This window comes from Muntiacus reevesi, chromosome 1 (genome assembly GCF_963930625.1).
Source record: "Muntiacus reevesi chromosome 1, mMunRee1.1, whole genome shotgun sequence".
Taxonomy (NCBI): domain Eukaryota; kingdom Metazoa; phylum Chordata; class Mammalia; order Artiodactyla; family Cervidae; genus Muntiacus; species Muntiacus reevesi.
Window position 1 is genome coordinate 196,577,614 of NC_089249.1, and position 20,516 is coordinate 196,598,129.

At 50.8% G+C, this 20,516-nt stretch overlaps 2 protein-coding genes across 7 annotated transcripts in view; one reads left to right on the forward strand and one right to left on the reverse strand.

Annotated features, from left to right (window-relative positions):
* Positions 1–2,350, reverse strand: part of VAV1 (vav guanine nucleotide exchange factor 1) — a 63,798-nt gene extending 61,448 nt beyond the window's left edge. Inside the window, exon 1 of the mRNA XM_065933389.1 lies at positions 2,056–2,350. Coding sequence (XP_065789461.1) covers positions 2,056–2,259 — 204 coding nt within the window. The 5' untranslated portion in view covers positions 2,260–2,350. The remainder of the gene's footprint in view (positions 1–2,055) is intronic.
* A 3,912-nt stretch (positions 2,351–6,262) lies between these two features.
* On the forward strand, positions 6,263–20,363 carry SH2D3A (SH2 domain containing 3A). Of its 6 annotated transcripts, none has more exons than XM_065917910.1 (11): positions 6,263–6,400; positions 7,372–7,623; positions 9,827–9,963; positions 11,343–11,692; positions 12,131–12,207; positions 17,087–17,568; positions 17,701–17,816; positions 17,975–18,149; positions 18,233–18,344; positions 18,868–19,053; positions 19,858–20,363. In XM_065917910.1, exons 3-11 carry the CDS (start codon positions 9,895–9,897, stop codon positions 20,016–20,018), a joined length of 1,728 nt encoding a protein of 575 aa, XP_065773982.1. In that variant the 5' UTR covers positions 6,263–6,400; positions 7,372–7,623; positions 9,827–9,894; the 3' UTR covers positions 20,019–20,363. The 6 variants fall into 6 exon arrangements, with proteins under 6 accessions (XP_065773982.1, XP_065773985.1, XP_065773981.1 ...); XM_065917913.1 differs by lacking the exon at positions 7,372–7,623 and having other exon boundaries at positions 17,087–17,125; positions 17,467–17,568; positions 17,952–18,149; XM_065917909.1 differs by lacking the exon at positions 7,372–7,623.
* Positions 20,364–20,516: the final 153 nt, after the last annotated feature.

Below are 20,516 nucleotides of genomic sequence, written 5' to 3' on the forward strand. Positions count from 1 at the left end.
TATTGTGTGTCCCCCAGCCCATCCCACCCCCATCAGGAGCACTCCCTTTTCTCTCTCTGCCCTTCCATACCTCACTGGCAGTTCATAGCCCTCGCTTAAACCTGTTGACGGACAGGAACTTGCAAACTTAAAGAGGCTGTTCTTGGGGCACCTCCCTTTGGTTTAAAATGACTACCTTTTCGCTTCCCGCGCATGGCCCCACTGTGAACAAGGCAGAGGATTGTGCTTCGCAAGGAGATAAAATGCACAGGGCAGGAAGGCCCAGAGCTCCCAGACAGAGAGGATCACGGAATACCCTTGCCCACTGCGGGGTCTGACACAGCTAGGCACCAGAGTCAGAGCAATAAGAAAACTTCTACTCACTCTTCAAAACCCAGCACAAATGCCCCCTCTTGCATTAAGCCCAACTCCCCCAGGCAATGTTTTGCCTTTGCTCCAGCGCCCGCAGCCCAGAATTTTTTTCCCTCTGTCTCAGTCCTGACAACACAGGGCTAGGGAATGTCTGTCTCCCCCAGCCTGGGAGCTCCGGGAGGGCCAGACTGAGACCTGGGTCCTCAGCATTGACCAGCACAGAAAATCAGGATTCATTAGTCCCTGCAGCTGCCCTCCTAGAGGTTAATGCCACACCTCGCTGCCCTTTATCAGAAAGCAGCTATAGGGAAGATGCAGGCAAGGATGGAAGTTCATCCTTAGGTCTAACCACTTTCCCATTAGCGGCTATTGAAGCCACTCTGGGTCTCGACTGCCCACAGGTCAGAGGCCTGACTGATCCAAGGGTTACTTCCTTCTGTGTGCAAACACATGTAGGCATAACTGGGATGTCCTGTGGCCACAACAGCTGGCCAGGGTGGGGGGATCTCTGGAGTTCCCTCATTCTTTCAGGAAGCCTGCCTCCGCTCAGGGAGGGTGACCACCCACCTCTCCCACGAGTGGGCCTGTCACCCAGGAATCACCCCCAGAGACCCCTCCCTGATCACTTACTGCCCTTCCCCCATCTGCACGTGGCATCTCAACCCAGAAAAGAGGCAGTGCCCCAGGCCGCCCCCCCCATCTATCCCCAGAAAGGGTCCCCCACCACCAGCCCACTGCACCTCCAGACAAGGCTTTCATCCTGGGATGGGACCTGAGGGCTGGATGGTTAGTGTTGCCTCAGACCCCCAGGGCAGGCAGGGCACCCCCAACCACCAACCATCAGCAGACATTACTTTTCATCTAGCACTCGAGAGGCCAGAGGGAACCAGAAGGTACAACAGAGAGAGAATCCAGTCCAGTGACCTCCCCCACCCAACCGCATTCAAATAGGGATTTGAATATATTTCCTGAACCAGAGAAGTTGAAGTCAAATCCACCACCCCCTGAACCCCAGGGCCCTTGCAGAAATCCCTACAGAGAAAAAGCAGCTATTTCTAGGTTTCCCCAAACCCCAGGTACCCAGTCTCAGGGCTCTTTGGGACTGGGTCCTGACTCAATGTACCTCTTGGGATGGGCAGAGCTAGGAAGACCAGAGTCCCAGACGCACAGTCCCCCCACCCTCCCATGCTGCCCCAGGCCCCGGCAGGAAGCCGAGGGGAAGATGTGAGGGGAAGGAAGGGGCCCAGGGCCCAGGAGGAGGCGACGCATGTGGGGGAAGGAATAGGAGGAGGCCCTTCCCCCATAGCCAGAATCTCAGGGGGTGGTGGGGTCAAGGGAGTCCAAAACCTCAGGTGCCCTATCAGCCACCCAGGAGATTCCTAGGGCCCCCTCTGGGCCCCTAGCAAGTCCCTTTTGGGGTCTAGATCTCCAGCGGAGTCAGCCTGAGGTTTTGGACTTGGGTTAACCCCAAGTTTGCCAGTTTTCAGCCTAGACGTGGGAACCCATTCCTGTTAACCTTAGGGGGGCACCCCTGAATCTTCAGTGTTAGGACCCCCACATATCCCCCGGGCCAGGCCCAGAGTGGGGGCCAGCCTCCTCTCTTCACTGCTGGCCCAGAGCGGCAGTGCATCACCCTCCTGGGTACCAGCCTGGGGTGCCTCCCACCACCCACCCTCCGGCAGACCCGCCTGTGACCCGTCTCACCTGGGACATCTGGGGACGCAGGTTGACTTCCCGCAGGTTGATAGCGTGGGGCAGCAGGTTGTTGAGCAGCTGGCACAGAAGGACGCCATCCCGGAGGGCCTGCGCCAGTTCGCACACCTGGGCCCCGTCCCAGGTCACACGGTGGCTGGGCGGCAGCACCCGGCACTGGATGAGCCAGTGGGTGCACTGGCGCCACAGCTCCATGGCCGCCGCCTCCCCAGGCCGGTCCGCGCACCCTCGCGGCCTCCTCCGCCCGCCGCCCGCCCGCCTGCCTGCCTGCCTCTGCTAGCTAGCTACCACTTCCTCTTTTTTGCCTGTAACTGTCGCCCTGAGAGGGGGTGGAGGGGGAGGAGCCGTGGGGTGGGGGCGGGGGGAGCACCTGCCGGCCAGACCCAGCCCAGCCCCCTTTCAAGCAGGACCTGGCCTCTCTTTCGCCCACCAGCTAACACCAGGGCATCTGGGCGTGGGGACAGGGTCATTAGGCGGAGGCCCGCTGCCTTCCTCTGCATGCAACCCAGGAGCGGTACCACCTCAGGAACATACTCAAAACACCCTCTTCTCACCCATCCCTCCTTCACCTCCTTGCGTGGTCAGCCCTGCTCCTTGCTAACCTGGACCAGTCTCCTCCACATCATCCCCAGGCTCCCGTTCTCACCCACCGCAGTCTGTACCCCCGCCCCATCAGAGGGCGCCTATGAACACCCCAGTCAAGCCACTGTGTCCCACAGCCCACCCTCATTAGGAGTAAAAGTCCTGCCTGTACACCACAAGGCTCTTTCCTTACCTCTTCCACTCTCTCCTTCATTTGCTCTATTCCAGTCAAACAGGGCCTCCTCAATGTTCCCCCAACCCACGAGGTCACCCCAAAATCTTGCCCTAGAGTCCTGCTACAGGGCCTTTGCACGTGCTGGTCCTCTGCCTTAGACAGCTCCATGGCCAGCTCGCTCATCTTCCACAAATCTTAGCTCCAGGCCACCTTCTCATGAAGTCTTCCCAAACCTCTCCATTTCAAATCACAGTCTTTATTCCCCACCCCATCACACCCTGTCCCACTCCCTCCCCCCACATTAAGCCCTGAATCCCAGTATTCTTGCCTGGAGAATTCAAAGACAGAGGCTCCTGGTGGGCTACAGTCCATGGATTACAAAGAGTTGGACACAATTGAGTGACTTTCACTTTTCACAACACTACTGTTCCAGAAACCTGATATTTTATTATGCTTACTTTTTCATTGTGTATTTGGAAATTTGCGTCTATGTTAAAACCACTACCCCAGCACCTGGCATATATATATGTTCCACAAGTATTTGTTGAATGAATGAATGAATAGTTCAAAGCTCAATTGGCTCTATCTTTGACATTTATCCCATGGCTCTGCCCACCATCATCTTACAGATGTCCATAATGTCGTTCATTCATTTAGCAAATATTTGCAATCCCAAAGAAAGGCCGTGCCAAAGAATGCTCAAACTACCACACAATTGCACTCATCTCATATGCTAGTAAAGTAATGCTCAAAATTCTCCAAGCCAGGCTTCAACAGTACGTGAACTGTGATCTTCCAGATGTTCAAGCTGGATTTAGAAAAGGCAGAGGAACCAGAGATCAAATTGCCAACATCCAGTGGATCATTGAAAAAGAGAGTTCCAGAAAAACATCTACTTCGGTTTTATTGACTACTCCAAAGCCCTTGATTGTGTGGATCACAGAAAACTGTGGAAAAATCTTAAAGAGATGGGAATACCAGACCACCTGATCTGCCTCCTGAGAAATCTGTATGCAGGTGAAGAAGTGACAGCTAGAACTGGACGTGGAACAATAGACTGGTTCCAAATCAGGAAAGGAGTATGTCGAGGCTGTATATCGTCACCCTGCTTATTTAATTTCTATGCAGAGTACATCATGAGAAATGCTGGGCTGGATGAAACACAAGCTGGAATCAAGATTGCCAGGAGAATTATCAATAACCTCAGATATGCAGATGACACCACCCTTATGGCAGACAGCAAAGAGGAACTAAAGAGCCTCTTGATGAAAGTGAAAGAGGAGAGTAAAAAAGTTGGCTTAAAACTCAACATTCAGAAAACTAAGATCATGGCATCCGGTCCCATCACTTCATGGGAAATAGATGCAGAAAAAATGAGAACAGTGAGAGACTTTATTTTGGGGGGCTCCAAAGTCACTGCAAATGGTGACTGCGGCCATGAAATTAAAAGACGCTTGCTCCTTGGAAGAAAAGTTGTGACCAACCTAGACAGCATATTAAAAAGCAGAGACATTACTTTGCCAACAAATGTCCGTCTTGTCAAAGCTATGGTTTTTCCAGTTGTTATGTATGGGTGTGAGAGTTGGACTATAAAGAAAGCTGAGTGCCGAAGAATTGATGCCTTTGAACTGTGGTGTTGGAGGAGACTCTTGAGAGTCCCTTGGACTGCAAGGAGATCCAACCAGTCCATCCTAAAGGAGATCAGTCCTGAATAATCATTGGAAGGACTGATGCTGAAGCTGAAGCTCCAATACTTTGGCCACCTGATGCAAAGAACTGACTCATTTGAAAAGACCTTGATGCTGGGAAAGATTGAAGGTGGGAGGAGAAGGGGATGACAGAGGATGAGATGGTTGGATGGCATCACAGACTCTACAAATATGAATTTGAGTAAGCTCCAGTAGTTGGTGAGTGACAGGGAGGCCTGGCATAGCTACAGTCCATGGGGTAACTAAGAATCAGACAATACTGAGCGACTGAACTGAACTGCTGTCTTGTAGCCCTTATCATTACCTGAAATCATGTGGTCTACGAGATCTCTCCCCACCTCCACCACACTAGACTGGGAGTGTTCTCCTCAGTCCCCTCTATCTTACAAGCCCCCACCCCACCCCACCACTCCTGGGATTTTTAAATTATTGTAACCACCAGGGGGCGCTAGAAACCGTCATTGGGTATAACCGAGCTGTGCATCAAAACCAGGCTGGTCAAGGAAAAGACACTCCTCAGTCTGTCCTGAGACTGAAGTCTCTTCCACATTGGCAGGTGGGAAAGCCCAGCCTGGAAATTCCCAGATTTATGATTCTACAGACACCAAAACTTTCTTCCCTAGGCATCTGTGACTCTCTATGCGTCAGTTTCCTCATCTGTAACATGAGTGACAGTAAACTTCACAGTTTAAAATACGGTAGGGATCAGAGATTGTGGGGCTGCAAAGATGAGAGGAAGACAGGATAGAGCTCCGGGGCTCCAGGCTTGAATCCCACCTCGGCCAATCACAAGCTGAGTCAACCTTGGGCAAACTTAGGCTTAGTTGCCCATGCCTCAGTTTCTGCATCTAGAAAATGGGGTGATGGAAAATAGGACCCATCTCATTGAGAGGTCTATGTAAAAATAGAATTGTGGAGGCAGGGCAAACAAGTATACAGTAAGCACTTAATGAATGTTAGCTGCAGCTACTGCTTTCAGTTCTGTTACTATTACTATGCACCCTCAAAAAACTTGGCCAGAGAGTCCTATTTCTGGTTCCAGATCCCCCAGACACACCTTCCTCACGCTTTGTCTCCAGGCAACAGGATGGAAGCCCCCTTCCCCTACTTCCCTCCACCTAGGAAACCACCTGAATGTTTGCCCCCTACGTCCCGCCAGAGTCTAGATAAAGTCCAACGGTCTGTTACTGGGAAAGACTGTCGTGTTTTCCCGCATCTCTCTCCCCAAACCCGACACCCAATGTGGGGTTCCTTCCGAGAAACCCAGGGGGGCAGTCTGGAGGAAGCGCACTCTGCCACGTCACAGCCGCCACCACTCCCGGTCGTGTGAGACAGCCCGTAAGGGCCGCCCCGCCCTTGCCGGGAACAGAGGGGCTAGGAGACATCCCTTGCCCCGTCGCAAGGGGTCAGGGGCTCTTAGGACCAGCCTGTGGCCTTAAGCGGAAAAAAGGGACAGGACTCTAAGGGCAAGACTAAAAGAGGGATGACTAGATGGGTGGGCGTGGTCAGTATGAAGGGGCGGGGCAAGTTTAAGGGGGCGGGTCCACTAGTAGGGACGGAAGGAGTTCCCCGGGGAACGTGACCTACGGGAAGAAGGTTCATCCAAGGGGGCGTGGTTAGCGAAAAGAAAATTTATAGAGGGCGGGGCGATAACAAGGGGCGGGGCGAGAAGTTACAGTAGGAGAAAGGGCGGGGCCTGGAGGGGAGGGGTTTAAAGTGGGCGGGACCAGGTGATGGCGCTAGGTTCCCTTCGGGCGCGGCAGGGGAAGGCTGGACCTGGCTGGGGCTGGGAGGGAGGGGTCGGGAGACGCAGAGCCTCAGGCTTCCGCCCGGCCCCAAGTTCTTGCGAGCTCCGCGGGTCCCGGCCCAGGTGAGTGAGGGGCCCCAAGCAGAGCCAGGACCGGGAGATTTGGTGGGGGTAGGGAGTTCTCTTTTCCAGGTGGGGCCACCTGCTCTCTGGAAGAATCTGGGTGTCTGTCCATGCGCGCCCGCCAACGTAAAAAGGGTCACCTGATTGAGTCACTGTGCATCATGCGTGTCCGTGTACCTGGGCGTTCTCCTCCACGCGTATTTTCTCTGCAACATGGACAGCTTCCCTGCTTCGATGCCTGAGCAATTTTTTTAAACCACAAGCCAGATCATGCCCTCTCTCACTTCATACCTTTCCGTAGCTCCTCTTCCATCCCACCGAGACGAAAATTCGAGGTCCGCCAGTTTCCTGCATCGTCTCTACCTAACCTCACTGCTCTCCACTTCGCTCGTGGCTCACAGCATTGTCACACCTGCCTCCTTGACAACGTAAAATATAAAAAGCAAACTCTGCACCTTTGCCCTCCCGGTATACCCCTCACCTATACTGCTCTTTCTTCACATCTTTGCTTAACTGTTTCCACCCCCGCCCACCACCCGGTCACTGAGATCTCAGCTCCCATTTCACTTCGTGGGAGACAGCCTTCTGACTACCTATTCATATTTAAGGTAGCCTCCCCCGGCCAGCCTCTCTTTACATCTCCCTGTCTTATCACCTTCGTTGTTCACCCTTAGACATATCTTCTTCATTCATCGTGCACTTATTTGCTTTGTGTGTCTCCTCCACCGGAGGGACCTTGGTCTCATTCATCACTGTTTCTCCTTGGCACACAGTAACCATTCATCCAGTCAGTATTTTGCTCATGTTTGAGTCTCCGTGTCCACCTGTGTCCCTGTCTTGTGCAAGTGGTTGCCCCCTGCAGGAGTATATGGTCTATAGAAAATGAATAATCCCCTCCCTTCTTTCCCCAAACTTTCCTCTCACCCACCTCCTCTCTTGATTTCTGCCCCCTTCCTCTCTCTCCTGCCCAGATACCCAGAAATTATTCCAAACAATGCAGGAAAGGTGGATGACTTAATTGGCCTGTGGCCGTCCTGTGACCACTCTGAGCTCCCCCTGAACAAACCGGAGTCAGTGATGCACCTACACACCCACTAAAGGGCACGTAAGACAGACAGAGGACGCTGGAGTCAGGGGACTCTTAAAACCAAGGCCAGGCCAGGCCAGGCCCAGCTGACAAACAGGAAGTGCACAGGTATCCAGGAGACACACCTGGTATTCAGGTATGTGGCGCCTGGAGCCAAAGCTCTGCTCAGCTCTCCCGCCCCTTAAGTCACCTCCCCTTAAGTCACCTCGGACCAGTCTGGGAACTTCCTGGCCCTTTCAGGCCCTCAGCCCAGTTGACTCAGGTCCTAAAAATCCTCCTGCTATTTCCCTGCAGACCCTGCCAGGCCCAGAAGGCCCTGGGTGCAGGGGAGGCAAGACACTTTCCCCACCACCACCTCCCACTCCCTCTTCCCCTCTTCCCTCTCTTCCAGAGCAGTTTTTTCACCAGATGCTTGAGAGACATGGGGCCTGAGGTTTGTGCGATGATCAAGGAGTCCTAGAGCGTCCGTGTCCTAAGTTTGATCACAGTAATAAGGAAGTGGATTGGCTCCAAAATATGAAAACCTGCAGATGTCTATTTGCTGTTTGCTGACCTGTCTACAAAAATGTGACCTTTCAATGGTCTTTTAAAATGGGTTTCCCCACTGGCTCAGTGGTAAAGAATTCACTTGTAATCTGGGATCTGGTTGGAGACAGTTTGATCCCTGGGTGGGGAAGATCCCCTTAGAGGAGAAAATGGCAACCCACTCCAGTATTCTTGCCTGGAGAATCCCGTAGACAAAGAAGCCTGCCGGGCTACAATCCATGGGATCGCAAAGAGTCAGACACCACTGAGTGACTGAGTACAGAAAATGACCTTATTGGAAAGCCATGCCTGGGTTAGATTTTTTTGTACAATCTAAGAATCCTTGAGTGTGCCTACAGATCACTGAGATGCTATGGGTTTTAGTAAATTTAATTCTCCCCAGCCTGGAATTTATTTCACCCCAAGAACCACCCGGCTTGAGACTTCCCCAGTGCTCCAGTGGCTCTGCTCTCCCAATGCAGGAGGCCTGGGTTGCATCCCTGGTCAGGGAACTAGATCCCAAGTGCCAGAACTAAGAGTTCTCATGCCGTAGTAACTAAGACTCAATGGAGCCAAATAAATAAATTAATTTTTTTTTTTTAAAAGAATCGCCTGACTTGGTCCCTTAAAATCCTCCCAACCTTTACCCACTCCCAAGACCTTCCCAGGTCACCCTATAGAAAAATCTTAACTCCACTGCTTGAATCTTCATATCCGATACCTGGTTTCATTTTTCCCCTTGGTTCTCTCTGATCTATTCTAGGCTTCCTTTTCTACTCACTTATTTTCCTAATTTCTGTCTTCTCAGCTAGAAGATGCCTAAGGGCAGGAATCTCGGTCTATGTTGTTCACTGCTAGGTCTCTAGTGCCTGGAAGGGGCTCCTGGCACAGAGTGGGTGCCCCATAAATATTCTTTTGAGTCAATTTGTTAATTATATTTCTACAAAACATAACACTATGTCATCTGCATTAAAATTTGTATCACATTTGAGATCATTGTCTTCTTCCTTCGCAAGAATCCCAGTGAATTTGCATGACTGTTTTCATGAAATCAGAGCCTATTCTAAATTAAAGTTAGGGACTTCCCTGGTGGTCTAGTGGTTAAGACTGCTCACTTCCAAAGCAGGGGGTGCCAGTTTGATCCCTGGTTGGGGAACTAAGACCCCAGATGCTGCATGGCACAACTGAAAAATAAATTAATTAAAAATGATAAATTATTCATTTCATGCTTAGTTACTCAGTCATGTCTGACTCTTTACAACCCTTTGGACTGTAGTCTTCCTGGCTCCTCCTATCAATGGGATTTTTCAGGCAAGAATATTGGAATGGGTGGCCATTTCCTACTCCAGGGGATCTTCATGACCCAGGGATCGAACCCATGTCTCCTGTGTCACCTGCATTGCAAGTGGCTGCTTTACCCACTGAGCCATCCGGGAAGCCCCAAAGTTACTCATAGCTTGAATTTAATCTGATATATATATCAAATATAACTCATATAATTTATAATTAAAAATATATAATCTGACTATGGGTAACTTCTTTAACTTAATATAAATATATATTAACATATATTTTAAATATATTTATATTTAGAATATAAAATACACAAATGTTATATGTAAATATTTAAATACATTTATATATAATTATAGAAACATGCTGTATATTAAAATATTATATATATTTATACATATATAGAGAGCATTGCATTTTATGACTTGATAAGATGTGGGCTGTTGTCTTCAAACTATGAGGAACATGAAAGGTCTGACCAAGCCATTCAGGAAGCAAGAATAATTATTCCCGTTTTACAGATGAGGAAGACTGAGGCCTCTTGGACGTACAAAGCACAGCCCCTGCACCCTCTGCCCCCGAGAGCTCCATGCAGGTGCCACAAGACGGAGAGGACTTTGTGAGCCAACCCTGGTACCACGGCCCCCTGTCCCGCCAGGTACCTCCCACAGGACCGCATACCATCTGATGGGGAGTCTCACTCATCTTTGACTTATTGGGGACTCCTGGGTCCCAGATAAGGGTCTTCGGGTCAAGATCTATCAGAAAGAGTGGCTTGAGGGCTGAGGATTATTTTGTAACTTGGTCCATGTGGGATGTCACTTCTTATCTTTAAATTATCACTTCCTTTGGGATGGTGTTGAAGAAGGTGACAGGAGTTGAAAAGGGTACTAATGACTCCTCAAACCACCCTGTGGCCCTACTTGTCTCTGTGTCTCTCTCTGGATTCCAGGCCACCTGTGGCCGCCAGGGTCCTATCTCCCTCTCAATTCAAAGCACCTCACTCTCATCTCCAACTTAGGAGTCACCTTCAGGAGTCCCAGGACCTGAGACATCTAATCAAATCATGATGGGCAGTGTAGCTTAATGGTGAAAATCCCACACTTTAGCCACAAGCAGCCTGAGTTCAAATCCTATCCCTACAACTTATATTGGATGTAAACTAGAGCAAGGTAGTTGATGTCTCTGGGCCTCTGTTTCCCCATCTGTAAAATGGGCATAATAGTACCTACCTCTTATCCTTGGTAAAGGATGAAGTGAGCTCATGCATTTTACACTTAAAACAGTGCCTGGCACATAATAAAGGCCATACAAGTGTCCTTTGCACGTATTTTCCAGTTCCCAGCCTCCATCAGCAGCTCTGCTTTGCCCCTCTATGATGTTGTGGCCCTCAGGCCCTGTTTTCAGCCACCATAGCTGGCATGATAGTGCTCTATTTTTACAAAGGTGAATTTCAAGGCCATGATCTGTTTGGAAGAACCTAGCAAATGGCTTTTCTGAAAGCCACATTTGCATAACAAGCTCAGCACATGTCACTGGGTTGGAACTTGCATTAGTCAGCATGAGCTAGTGGCTGTAACAAACATCCCCACGCTGTCAATGACTCCATCAACATTTAAGGACTAGTTCATGTCACAGTCTAAGAGGATGCACAGCTTCAAAAGGAGTCAGACCCAAGCCCTTTCGGTCTTCTGCCTCCGCTATCCCCCAGGGCTCTGAGGGCATCAACTGACAGATTCAGGACGAAACCTGTAGGATTCTGCTAGACTTACTTCGTGGGCCAGGTCTGACCATTGCCCACAGCACTCCTCCCACATCCCATTTGTCAGATCTTGTCACACGACGGTTAACCGCAAGGGAGCCTGGGAAATGTAGTGCAGAAGTATGTCCACTAGACAAGAAGAAATTGTTTGGCTCAAAACTACCCAGTCTCTGGGGGTGGCTTTCCTTGCGTCGGGGGGAGGGGTCGGGAGAGTCCATTAGTTACTGATACGTGCTCATGCGTAAACCCCTTGCCCCCCAATCCTCCATCCCCAGAAGGCCGAGGACCTTCTCCAGCAAGATGGTGACTTCTTAGTTCGTGCGTCCAAGTCCCGTGGGGGCCACCCTGTGATCTCCTGCCGCTGGCGGGGCTCAGCCCTGCACTTCGAGGTGCTCCGTGTGGCCCTGAGGCCCCGGCCAGGCCGGCCCACAGCTCTCTTTCAGCTAGAGGATGAGCGTTTCCCCAGCCTGCCTGCCCTGGTTCGCAGCTATGTGATTGGCCAGCGTCCACTGTCCCAAGCCACAGGGGCTGTGGCCTCGAGGCCAGTGCCGCGGCAAGGACCAATTCGACGCAGCTTTAGTGAAGACATCCTTCCAGATGGCCCGGCTCGCACAGAGCCGCTCAGGTATTCACAGGCTCTCTACATCCCGAAGACACCCAACACCCTCCCAGGGTTCTCCACCACTGTTCCTGTGTGTTCCAATAGTGGACGGCTCTGTTCACTATTGACATTTGTAGCCAGATTATTCTTGGTGGGGCGGGGGGGGGGGGGGGGGGGGGGGGCGGTGTCGCATTCTGTGCATTGCAGGCTGTTGAACAGCACCCCTGGTCTCTTATCTACTAGATGCCAGTAGAATGCTCTGCATCCCACCCCTTAGTTGTGGCAAGAAAAAATATATTTCCTGACATTGCCAAGTGTTCCCTGGGGTTAGCAAGCACCCTGGGGGATCCCCTGGTTCTGAGTGCTGGGATGTAAGGTTTTCTGGGCATTGGTGGAGGCTATGTGCTATCTAACTATCTGCTCAGAGTAGGACAACATATCTCCCTTATCTCTGTCCCCTAGGGATAGGAAGCGGAGTGATAGTCAGCCTGCAGGTTTGGAGCATCTGTGGCGGCCACCAGAAGACCCTCCTGGACCAGGTAAAGGCCCTGGACCAGGACAGGACATAGCTCAGAAATTCCTCTGCCATGCACTATCCAGGTGACACCGGGCAGGTGATAACCTGCTGGGAGAAAAGGATGGTGATGCTTTCAGCTTGGTCATAGTGACTGAAACACACACAGGAACTTTGTAGATGCTTAAAAGTATGTGTTTACAATGATTCCAAGAAACCCTCCATGCTCTAACCATAGCTAACCTCTCCAATAATTCCATCCCTCATCCCCTCCTCTCTCTGGCCACACAGACTTCCTTTCAGGAGCTGGTGGTTGTTGTTCAGTCTGCTGGAACCTTGTACATTCGTTCCTGCCTCAGGGCCTTTGTACTTGGTGTTCTCATCACTGGAAAGCTCATTCCGTAACCTTTAACTGACTGTTTCTCATCTAACAGGAGTTCCTCAAAGCAGCTAATCCTGACCATCCTACATAAAGGAGGAGTTCCCCTTGTGTCCTGACTGCCCTGTTGTCTCCCATTCAACATGAGCCCTCACTGTGTGTGTCAGACACTATACTAAGTGCTGAGATACATCAATGAACAAGAAAGACAAAGATCCCTGCTCAAGTGGAGCCCACATCCTATTAGAGAATGAAGGACCATGAACAACAGAAGTGAGTCAATTTGTTATTGTTGTTCAGCTGCCAAGTTGTGTCCACTCTGTGATCCCATGGATGCAGCACACCAGGCTTTCCTGTCCTTCACTGTCTCCCAGAGTTTACTCAAATTTTTGTCCATTGATTCAGTGATGCTCTCTAACCATCTCATCCTCTGTCACCCCCTTCTCCTTTTGCTTTCAATCTTTACCAGCACCAAAGTCTTTTCCAATGATTTGGCTCTTCCCATTAGGTGGCCAAAGCATTGGAGCTTCAGCTTTAGCATCAGTCCTTCCAATGATTATTCAGGGTTGATGTCATTTAGGATTGACTGGTTTGATCTTCATACTGTCCAAGGGATTCTCAAGAGTCTTCTCCGACACCACAATTTGAAAGCATCAGTTATTTGGCACTCAGCTTTCTTTATGATCCAACTCTCACATCCATACATAATTACTGGAAAAATCATAGCTTTGACAATACAGACCTTTGTCAGCAAAGTGATGTCTCTGCTTTTTAATATGCTGTCTAGATTTGTCATAGCTTTCCTTATAAGGAGCAAGCTTCTTTTAATTTCATAGCTGCAGTCACCATCCACAGTGATTTTGGAGTCCAAGAAAATAAAATCTGTCACTCCTTCCACTTTTCCCCCTTCTGTTTGCCGTGAAGTGATGGAACAAGATTCCATGATGTTTGTTTTTTGAAAGTTGAGTTTTAACTCAACTTTTTCACTCTCCTCTTTCACCCTCATCAAGAGGCTCTTTAGTTCCTCTTCACTTTCTGCCATTAGAATGGCATCATCGGCATATCTGAGGTTGTTGGTATTTTACCCGGCAATCTTGATTCCAGCGTGTAATTCAACCAGCCCAGCATTTCACATGATGTACTTACTATGTTTATAAGTTAAATAAACAGGGTGACAGTATACAGCCTTGTCTCACTCCTTTCCCAATTTTGAACCACTTTCAAGTAAGATTCTAACTGTTGCTTCTTGTCCAGCATACAGGTTTTTCAGGAGACAGGTAAGGTGGTCTGGTATTCCTGTTTTTTAAAGAGCTTTCCATAATTTGTTGTGTTCCACATAGTCAAAGGCTTTAGCATAGTCAATAAAGCAGAAGTAGATGTTTTTCTGGAATTCCCTAGCTTTCTCTATGACCCAACGAATGTTGGCGATTTAATCTCTGATTCCTCTGCCTTTTCTAAACTCAGATTTTATATCTAGAAGTTCTCAGTTCATGCACTGCTGAAGCCTAGCTTGAAGGGTTTTGAGCATAACCTTACTACCATATGAAATGAGTGCAATTGTATTGTAGTTTGAACATTCTTGGAGAAGGAAATAACAACCCACTTTAGTATTCTTGCCTGGCAGGCTACAATCCATGGGGTCACAAAGAGTCGGACACGACTGAGTGACTTCACTTTTGAACATTCTTTGGCATTGCCCTTCTTTGGGACTGGAATGAAAACTAACCTTTTCCAGTCTTGTGGCCACTGCTGAGTTTTCCAAATTTGCTTATGTATTGAGTGCAGCACTTTAACAGCATCATCTTTTAGGATTTGAAATAGCTCAGTTGGAATTCCATCACCTCCACCAGCTTTGTTTGTAGTAATGCTTCCTAAGGCCCACTTGACTTCACACCCCAGAATGTCAAGCTTTAGGTGAGTAACCACACCATTGTGGTTACCCGTGTCATTAAGACCTTTTTTTTTGTACAGTTCTTCTGTGCATTCTTGCCACCTCTTCTTAATAGCTTCTGCTTCCCTTAGGTCCTTACCATTTCTGTCCTTCCTTTATTGTGTCCATTCTTGCATGAAATGTTCCCTTGATACCTCAATTTTCTTGAAGAGATCTCTAGTCTTTCCCATCCTATTGTTTTCCTCTATTTCTTTGCATTGTTCATCTGTCCTTGCTATTCTCTGGAACTCTGCATTCAGTTGGGTATACCTTTCCCTTTCTCCATTGCTTTTCACTTCTCTTCTTTCCTCACTGTTTGTAAAGCCTCCTCAGACAATCATTTTGCCTTCTTGCATTTCTTTTTCTTTGGGATGGTTATGGTTACTGCCTCCTGTACAATGTTACAAACCTCTGTCCATAGCTCTTCAGGTACTCGTGTCTATCGTATTTAATCCCTTGAATCTATTTGTCACTTCCACTGTATAATCATAAATGATTTGATCTAGGTCATATCTGAATGGCCTACTGTTTTCCCCCTACTTTCTCCAATTTAAGCTTGAAATCTGCAATAAGGAGCTGATGATTTGAGCCACAGTGAGATCTAGGTCTTGTTTTTGCTGACTGTATAGAATTTCTTCATCTTCTGCTGCAAAAAATATAATCAATCTTATTTCCATATTGACCATTTGGTGATGTCTGTGTATAGAGTCCTCTCTTGTGTAGTTGGAAAAGGTGTTTGCTGTGAGCAGCATATTCTCTTGACAAATCTCTTAGCCTTTGCCCTGCTTCATTTTATACTCCAAGGCCAGACTTTCTTGTTATTCCAGGTATCTCTTGACTTCTTACTTTTGCAACCCCCTATGACGAAAGAACATCTTTTTTGGTGTTAGTTCTAGAAAGTCTTGTAGGTCTTCATAGAACGGTTCAACTTCATCTTCTCCAGCATTAGAGGTTGGGGCATAGATTTGAATTACTGCGATGTTGAATAGTTTGCCTTGGAAACGAACCAAGATCATTCTGTCATTTTTGTGATTGCACCCAAGTACTACGTTTCAGAATGTTTTGTTGACTATGAGGGCTACTCCATTTCTTCTAAGGGATTCTTGCCCACAGTAGTAGATATAATGGTCATATGAATTAAATTTGCTTATTCCTGTCCATTTTAGTTCACTGATCCCTAAAATGTCGATGTTTACTCTTGCCATCTGCTTGACCACATCCAATTTACCTTGACTCATGGTGTGCTGCAGTTCATAGGGTCACAAAGAGTTGGACACACCTTAGCGACTCAACAGCAACAACAAATGGATCTAACATTCCAGGTTCTTATACAATATTGTTCTTTACAGCACTGAAGTTTACTTTCACCACCAGGCACATCCACAACAGAGCACCATTTCCCCTTTGGCCCAGCTGTTACATTCTTTCTGGAGCTATTAGTGATTGCCCTCCACTCTGCCCCAGTAGCATATTGGATACCTTCTGACCTGAGGGGCTTATCTTCTCATGTCATATCTTTTTGCCTTTTCATACTGTTCATAGGGTTCTAATGGCAAGAATACTGGAGTGGCTTGCCATTCCCTCCTCCAGTGGACCACTTCACTGTAACCCATCTATCTTGGGTGGCCTGCACGGCATGGATCATAGCTTCATTGAGTTATGCAAGCCCCTTTGCTGTGATCCATGTGAATCCTTTGCTGTGACAAGGCTGTAATCCATGAAGGGGAATCAATTATGCTTTGGGTTAAAAATTAAAAGTAGGACAGAGCAAGGAGTATTACAGTTTTTAGTAGTAGTTAGGAAATTTTCTCATGGAGAAATATTTGAAGGAGAGGAGGGAGGAAACAATGTGGATAATGGGGTGAGAGTGGCCCAGTCAGAGAGAACAGTCCGTGCAAAGGAACTAGAACCAGAACAAGAGTCTGAACTGTTCACTGAACCGAAAAGAAGAGAGTGTAGCAGAAACAGTGGGAGTGAGAGGGAAGTCGGAGACAGATCAGGCTCAGATTGTGAGAGCTGTGAGGGCTAACAGGAGGACTTTGGTCCTTATTCAGAGTGAGATGGGAACATTAGGGAGGTTTTAAACCCCCTTAACAGGGTCGACTTAAATGTTTAGTAGACATAGTCTCCCAAAAGTCTGTGTGCAGTTTTAAGTTAATAACCTCAGAAGTAAATATACCACAAACTTAACAGAAGACGTCATTTGAAAGTTTGATAAATTCAATTTCTTTGAGGCATATGTAACTTTGTGAATTTTGAGTGACATTTTTTTTTTTCATTTTAATTTTGTGTGGTCAGTGCTTACCATCATCAATCAGAGGAGCAAAAAGGAAGAGCTCAGACTTAAAATGTAGTATTCAGAATTGGCAGAGCTGCATCCATGTCAGAGAAACTTCATTTTCAGACCATTGGTAGGTGTCTAGCATTGATGTTGGTGAAGCTGTTCAGCTTCAAAGCTGCACCAAGGTAATTTAGGATACCTGGCTATTGGCTGAATGAGTGCAGGAACCAGGAAGTTGGTAGCTCAGGAAGCCATCACCCCAGCGAGCTATTTTCTCTGTGTACCTCTTTCTCCCCCTCTTGTATGACCCCCAGGAGCCTCCACTGTACCTGCATCTGGCCTGCCTCGGACAGGTAGTGACCCCGTGATACTAAAGACCCCAGTTCCCTTAGGGTCTGTTGCTGACAGTCTCAGGGCCTCTGATGGGCAGCTTCATGCCAAGGCCCCAACCAAGCCACCTCGAACACCCTCACTGCTGCTTCCTGATGCCTCTGGACGCCCCCCAACGTACTGTGAGCTGGTGCCCCGAGTGCTCAGGGTCCAAGGACCACCTCCTGCCCACAGCTGCCCAGAGTCAGAGGTGCCCTGGTGGGAAGCCGAGGAGGAGAAAGAGGAGGACAGATGTTTTGCAAGACCGCAAGCTGAGGTCTCTTTCTGTCTCCCTGACACCCCCTCCTGCCTGCTGGGGTCCCAGAATCGGCCTCTGGAACCCGAAGTCCTGCACACTCTCCGTGGCCTGTTCCTGGAACACCATCCTGGGAGCACAGCTCTCCACCTGCTATTGATAGACTGCCAGGTGGGTCCCCTACTAGGTCTTCCCTCCCCAGGTAGGGCCTGAAGCCAGGGCATGACCCAACCCCACCTCACACCCACAGACTCACTCCGCTCCTTTAACGTCCCTACTCTTACCCCCGCCCCCCATCGCCAGGCCACAGGCGTCCTAGGAGTGACCAAGGCTCAGCGGGGCGCCATGGGGGTCGCCTCAGGTCTGGAGCTGCTCACACTTCCCCACGGGCATCTCTTGAGGTTGGAATTGCTGGAGAGGTGAGTCAGCCACCTGAAATCCCCAGGGTCTTCAAACCTCCTCCCATTCCCGGTTCCCCAGGGAGGAGGGAAATGGGCAATGCCGCCGACTGTCCCTCCTCACCCCGACATCGCAAACCTCCCCACTGCCCCCAGACCCTTGCCCTTCGCCTCTACAGGCTCGAGACGCTGGCGTTGGCGGGGGCGCTGGCAGTGCTGGGCTGCGCAGGGCCGCTGGAAGAACGCGCGGGCGCCCTGAGGGGCCTGGTGGAGCTGGCCGTGGCGCTGCGGCCAGGGGCGGTGGGGGACCTGCCCGGACTGGCCGCGGTGATGGGCGCCTTGCTCATGCCCCAGGTGCGTGGGAAGCAAGGGAGGAGGCCGGAGTGCCGGTGATGGGGAAGAGTGGAGGGAAATAGGGCTCAGGTCTCTTCCTCCAGGTGTCGCGTTTGGAACGCACGTGGCGCCACCTGAGAAGGAGCCACACGGAGGCTGCGCTGGCCTTTGAGCAAGAGCTGAAGCCGCTGATGCGATCGCTGAATGAGGGCGCCGGTGAGTGGCGGCTTTCGAGGAGTGATAAGCCTAACCAGAATCTGGATTCAGCCCTAAGCCCCGCCCGCCCGTGTCTTAGTCCGCGCCCCTGGGTCTCTCCTAGGCCGCGCCCCCTGCCTAGGCCCGGCCCCTGACTCACATCCAGCAATGCGCTAAGCTCTGGCCTCCCGGTCTCGCGACGAACCCTTACTTCTCTCCCGGGCTCCACCTCGGTCGTTCGAGCCTCCTGCTCTTTCGGTCCTAGGCTCCGCCCCTTACTCGAGGCTCCGCCCTTCGCGCCCTTTCCCCCGCCCTCTACGCGAGACTCTGCCCTGGACCCAATCCCTGGGCGGACCTGTTCTAGGCTCCGCCCCGGCTCTAGGCCACACCTTGCCCTCCTCCGGTCCCGGCTCGAGCCTGCGTGTCTGACCCAAGCCCCGCCCGCTGCCCTGTCCTAGGGTGCCCTGGCCCCGTTTTATGTTGGGTCCTCCACGCTAGGACCCACACCCCACCCCTAGCCCAGCCCAGACCCTTCCCCCAACAGGACCCAGCGATCCCGGCGAGGTGGCGCTGCCGCACGTGGCACCCGCGGCGCGCCTGCTGGAGGGTGAGGAACTCCCGGGGCCCTTGGACGAGAGCTGCGAGCGGCTGCTGCGCACCCTGCACCAGGCGCGTCAGACGGCCCGGGACGCGCCCAGATTCCGCGAGGCGGCGGCGCGGCGCCTGCGAGGTGAGCGCCTCCCATTCGAGGGGTTGCCAGAGGATCCCCACTTTAGAAACAACCTGCATGCTCCAGCGCGGTAACCCCCAAACCCACCGGGCCAGAGACTAGACTCCTGTCACGCCTCCCAGAGTCCCACCCAAACTGGGCGGGCCCCGGTCCCAGGGGTGTTCTCACCTCCACACACGCCACCACCACCTGCAGCGTTGATGGGCACAGCGCCCTCTGCCCCTCAGAGCCATGCCCACAGAGCCCCACCCCCACTCTCCCACATGGGAAGGTCCTACCCCCAGAGGGTCTCAGTTCTCCGCAGGAATGCGCAGCTCCCTCCAAAATGACTCAGACCATCACTCTGGCAGGATGGCGCCCCCACTGTACTCAGAACCACACTTCTCTCTTGTCCTGGGGCAGCCCTGCCTCCGGAATCCCCCACCTGGGGGGTCCTTAAGACCCTTCTCCTTCCAACATGGCCCAACCTCCTCCTCCCAAGTTTGTCGCGCAGGGTGGCCCCAAATTCCACCCTCAAGGCAGCTCCTTCTTCAGGTTCTACCCCTAAAGTAGGGGGCGCCCTGATGTGGCCCCTGGAACGGACTGGCCCCCATGCACCTTGGCAGAGCCCACATGGACCAAGCCCTTCAGCCACCCCCCTACCCCAACTCCTGCAGACCCCTCCCCAGCTAACCCTGCCCGGTTGTTAAGATAATCTGGGGCTGAGTCCCTCCTGGGTCAAAGTCCAGAGGGAACCAGGCAGGTGTGGGAGGAGCAAGGCAGGTGCCTGGGCCCCACCCCCAGCTCACCTGGTCTTGCCCCCAGGATTCCGGCCCAACCCGGAGCTGACAGAGGCCCTGACCACTGGCTTCTTGAAGAGATTGCTCTGGGGGAGCCGAGGGGCTGGGGCGCCATGGGCCACACGACTTGAGAAGTTCCAACGCGTCCTCAGCGTCCTCTCGCAGCGCCTGGAGCCTGACCCTTGAAAGCACAAACCCCCTTCTCACGCTGGGATACCCAAGCATCTGGGGACCCCTGATGGAGACCTAGGAAGCCGCCCAAGTTTCTTCACCCAGCCAAATGCAGTGGGGACTGCACCCTGCCGCACAGAAGGAGAGGACCGGTTTGCAAGAACCCACCTTGCACCCTAAAAAGGCATGTGGATCCTGGGAGTGGGCAGCTCCTGCCTTACACTAGAAGACCCAGATGTCTGGAGGCTCTGCACCCCCCACCCCACCCCTACCCAACAAGTGGTGGACATGTGTCTCTTAATGTTAAAGATAACTTGAAGATCTCTCTGTATAAAGCCAGAGTTCAAGTGTTTTAAAACCTGTGTGACTTCTATCAGATCACTTGACCTCTCTGTGCCGTTTTAATATAAAAGTGAGACTGTACTTTCTAGAGGTTATCATGGGGATGAAAACTCAACATTTGAATGAGCTCCTGGGTGGAGAATGCCTGGCACACAGTAGGTGCTCAGCAGA

Bases quoted from the DNA above. Each gene is read 5' to 3' on its own strand.
- SH2D3A (XM_065917910.1), top strand. From the start codon at position 9,895: ATGCAGGTGCCACAAGACGGAGAGGACTTTGTGAGCCAACCCTGGTAC. The intron at 18,150-18,232 runs GTGCGTGGGAAG...CTCTTCCTCCAG, and splicing joins GCGCCTTGCTCATGCCCCAG to GTGTCGCGTTTGGAACGCAC. The intron at 19,054-19,857 runs GTGAGCGCCTCC...TCTTGCCCCCAG, and splicing joins GGCGGCGCGGCGCCTGCGAG to GATTCCGGCCCAACCCGGAG.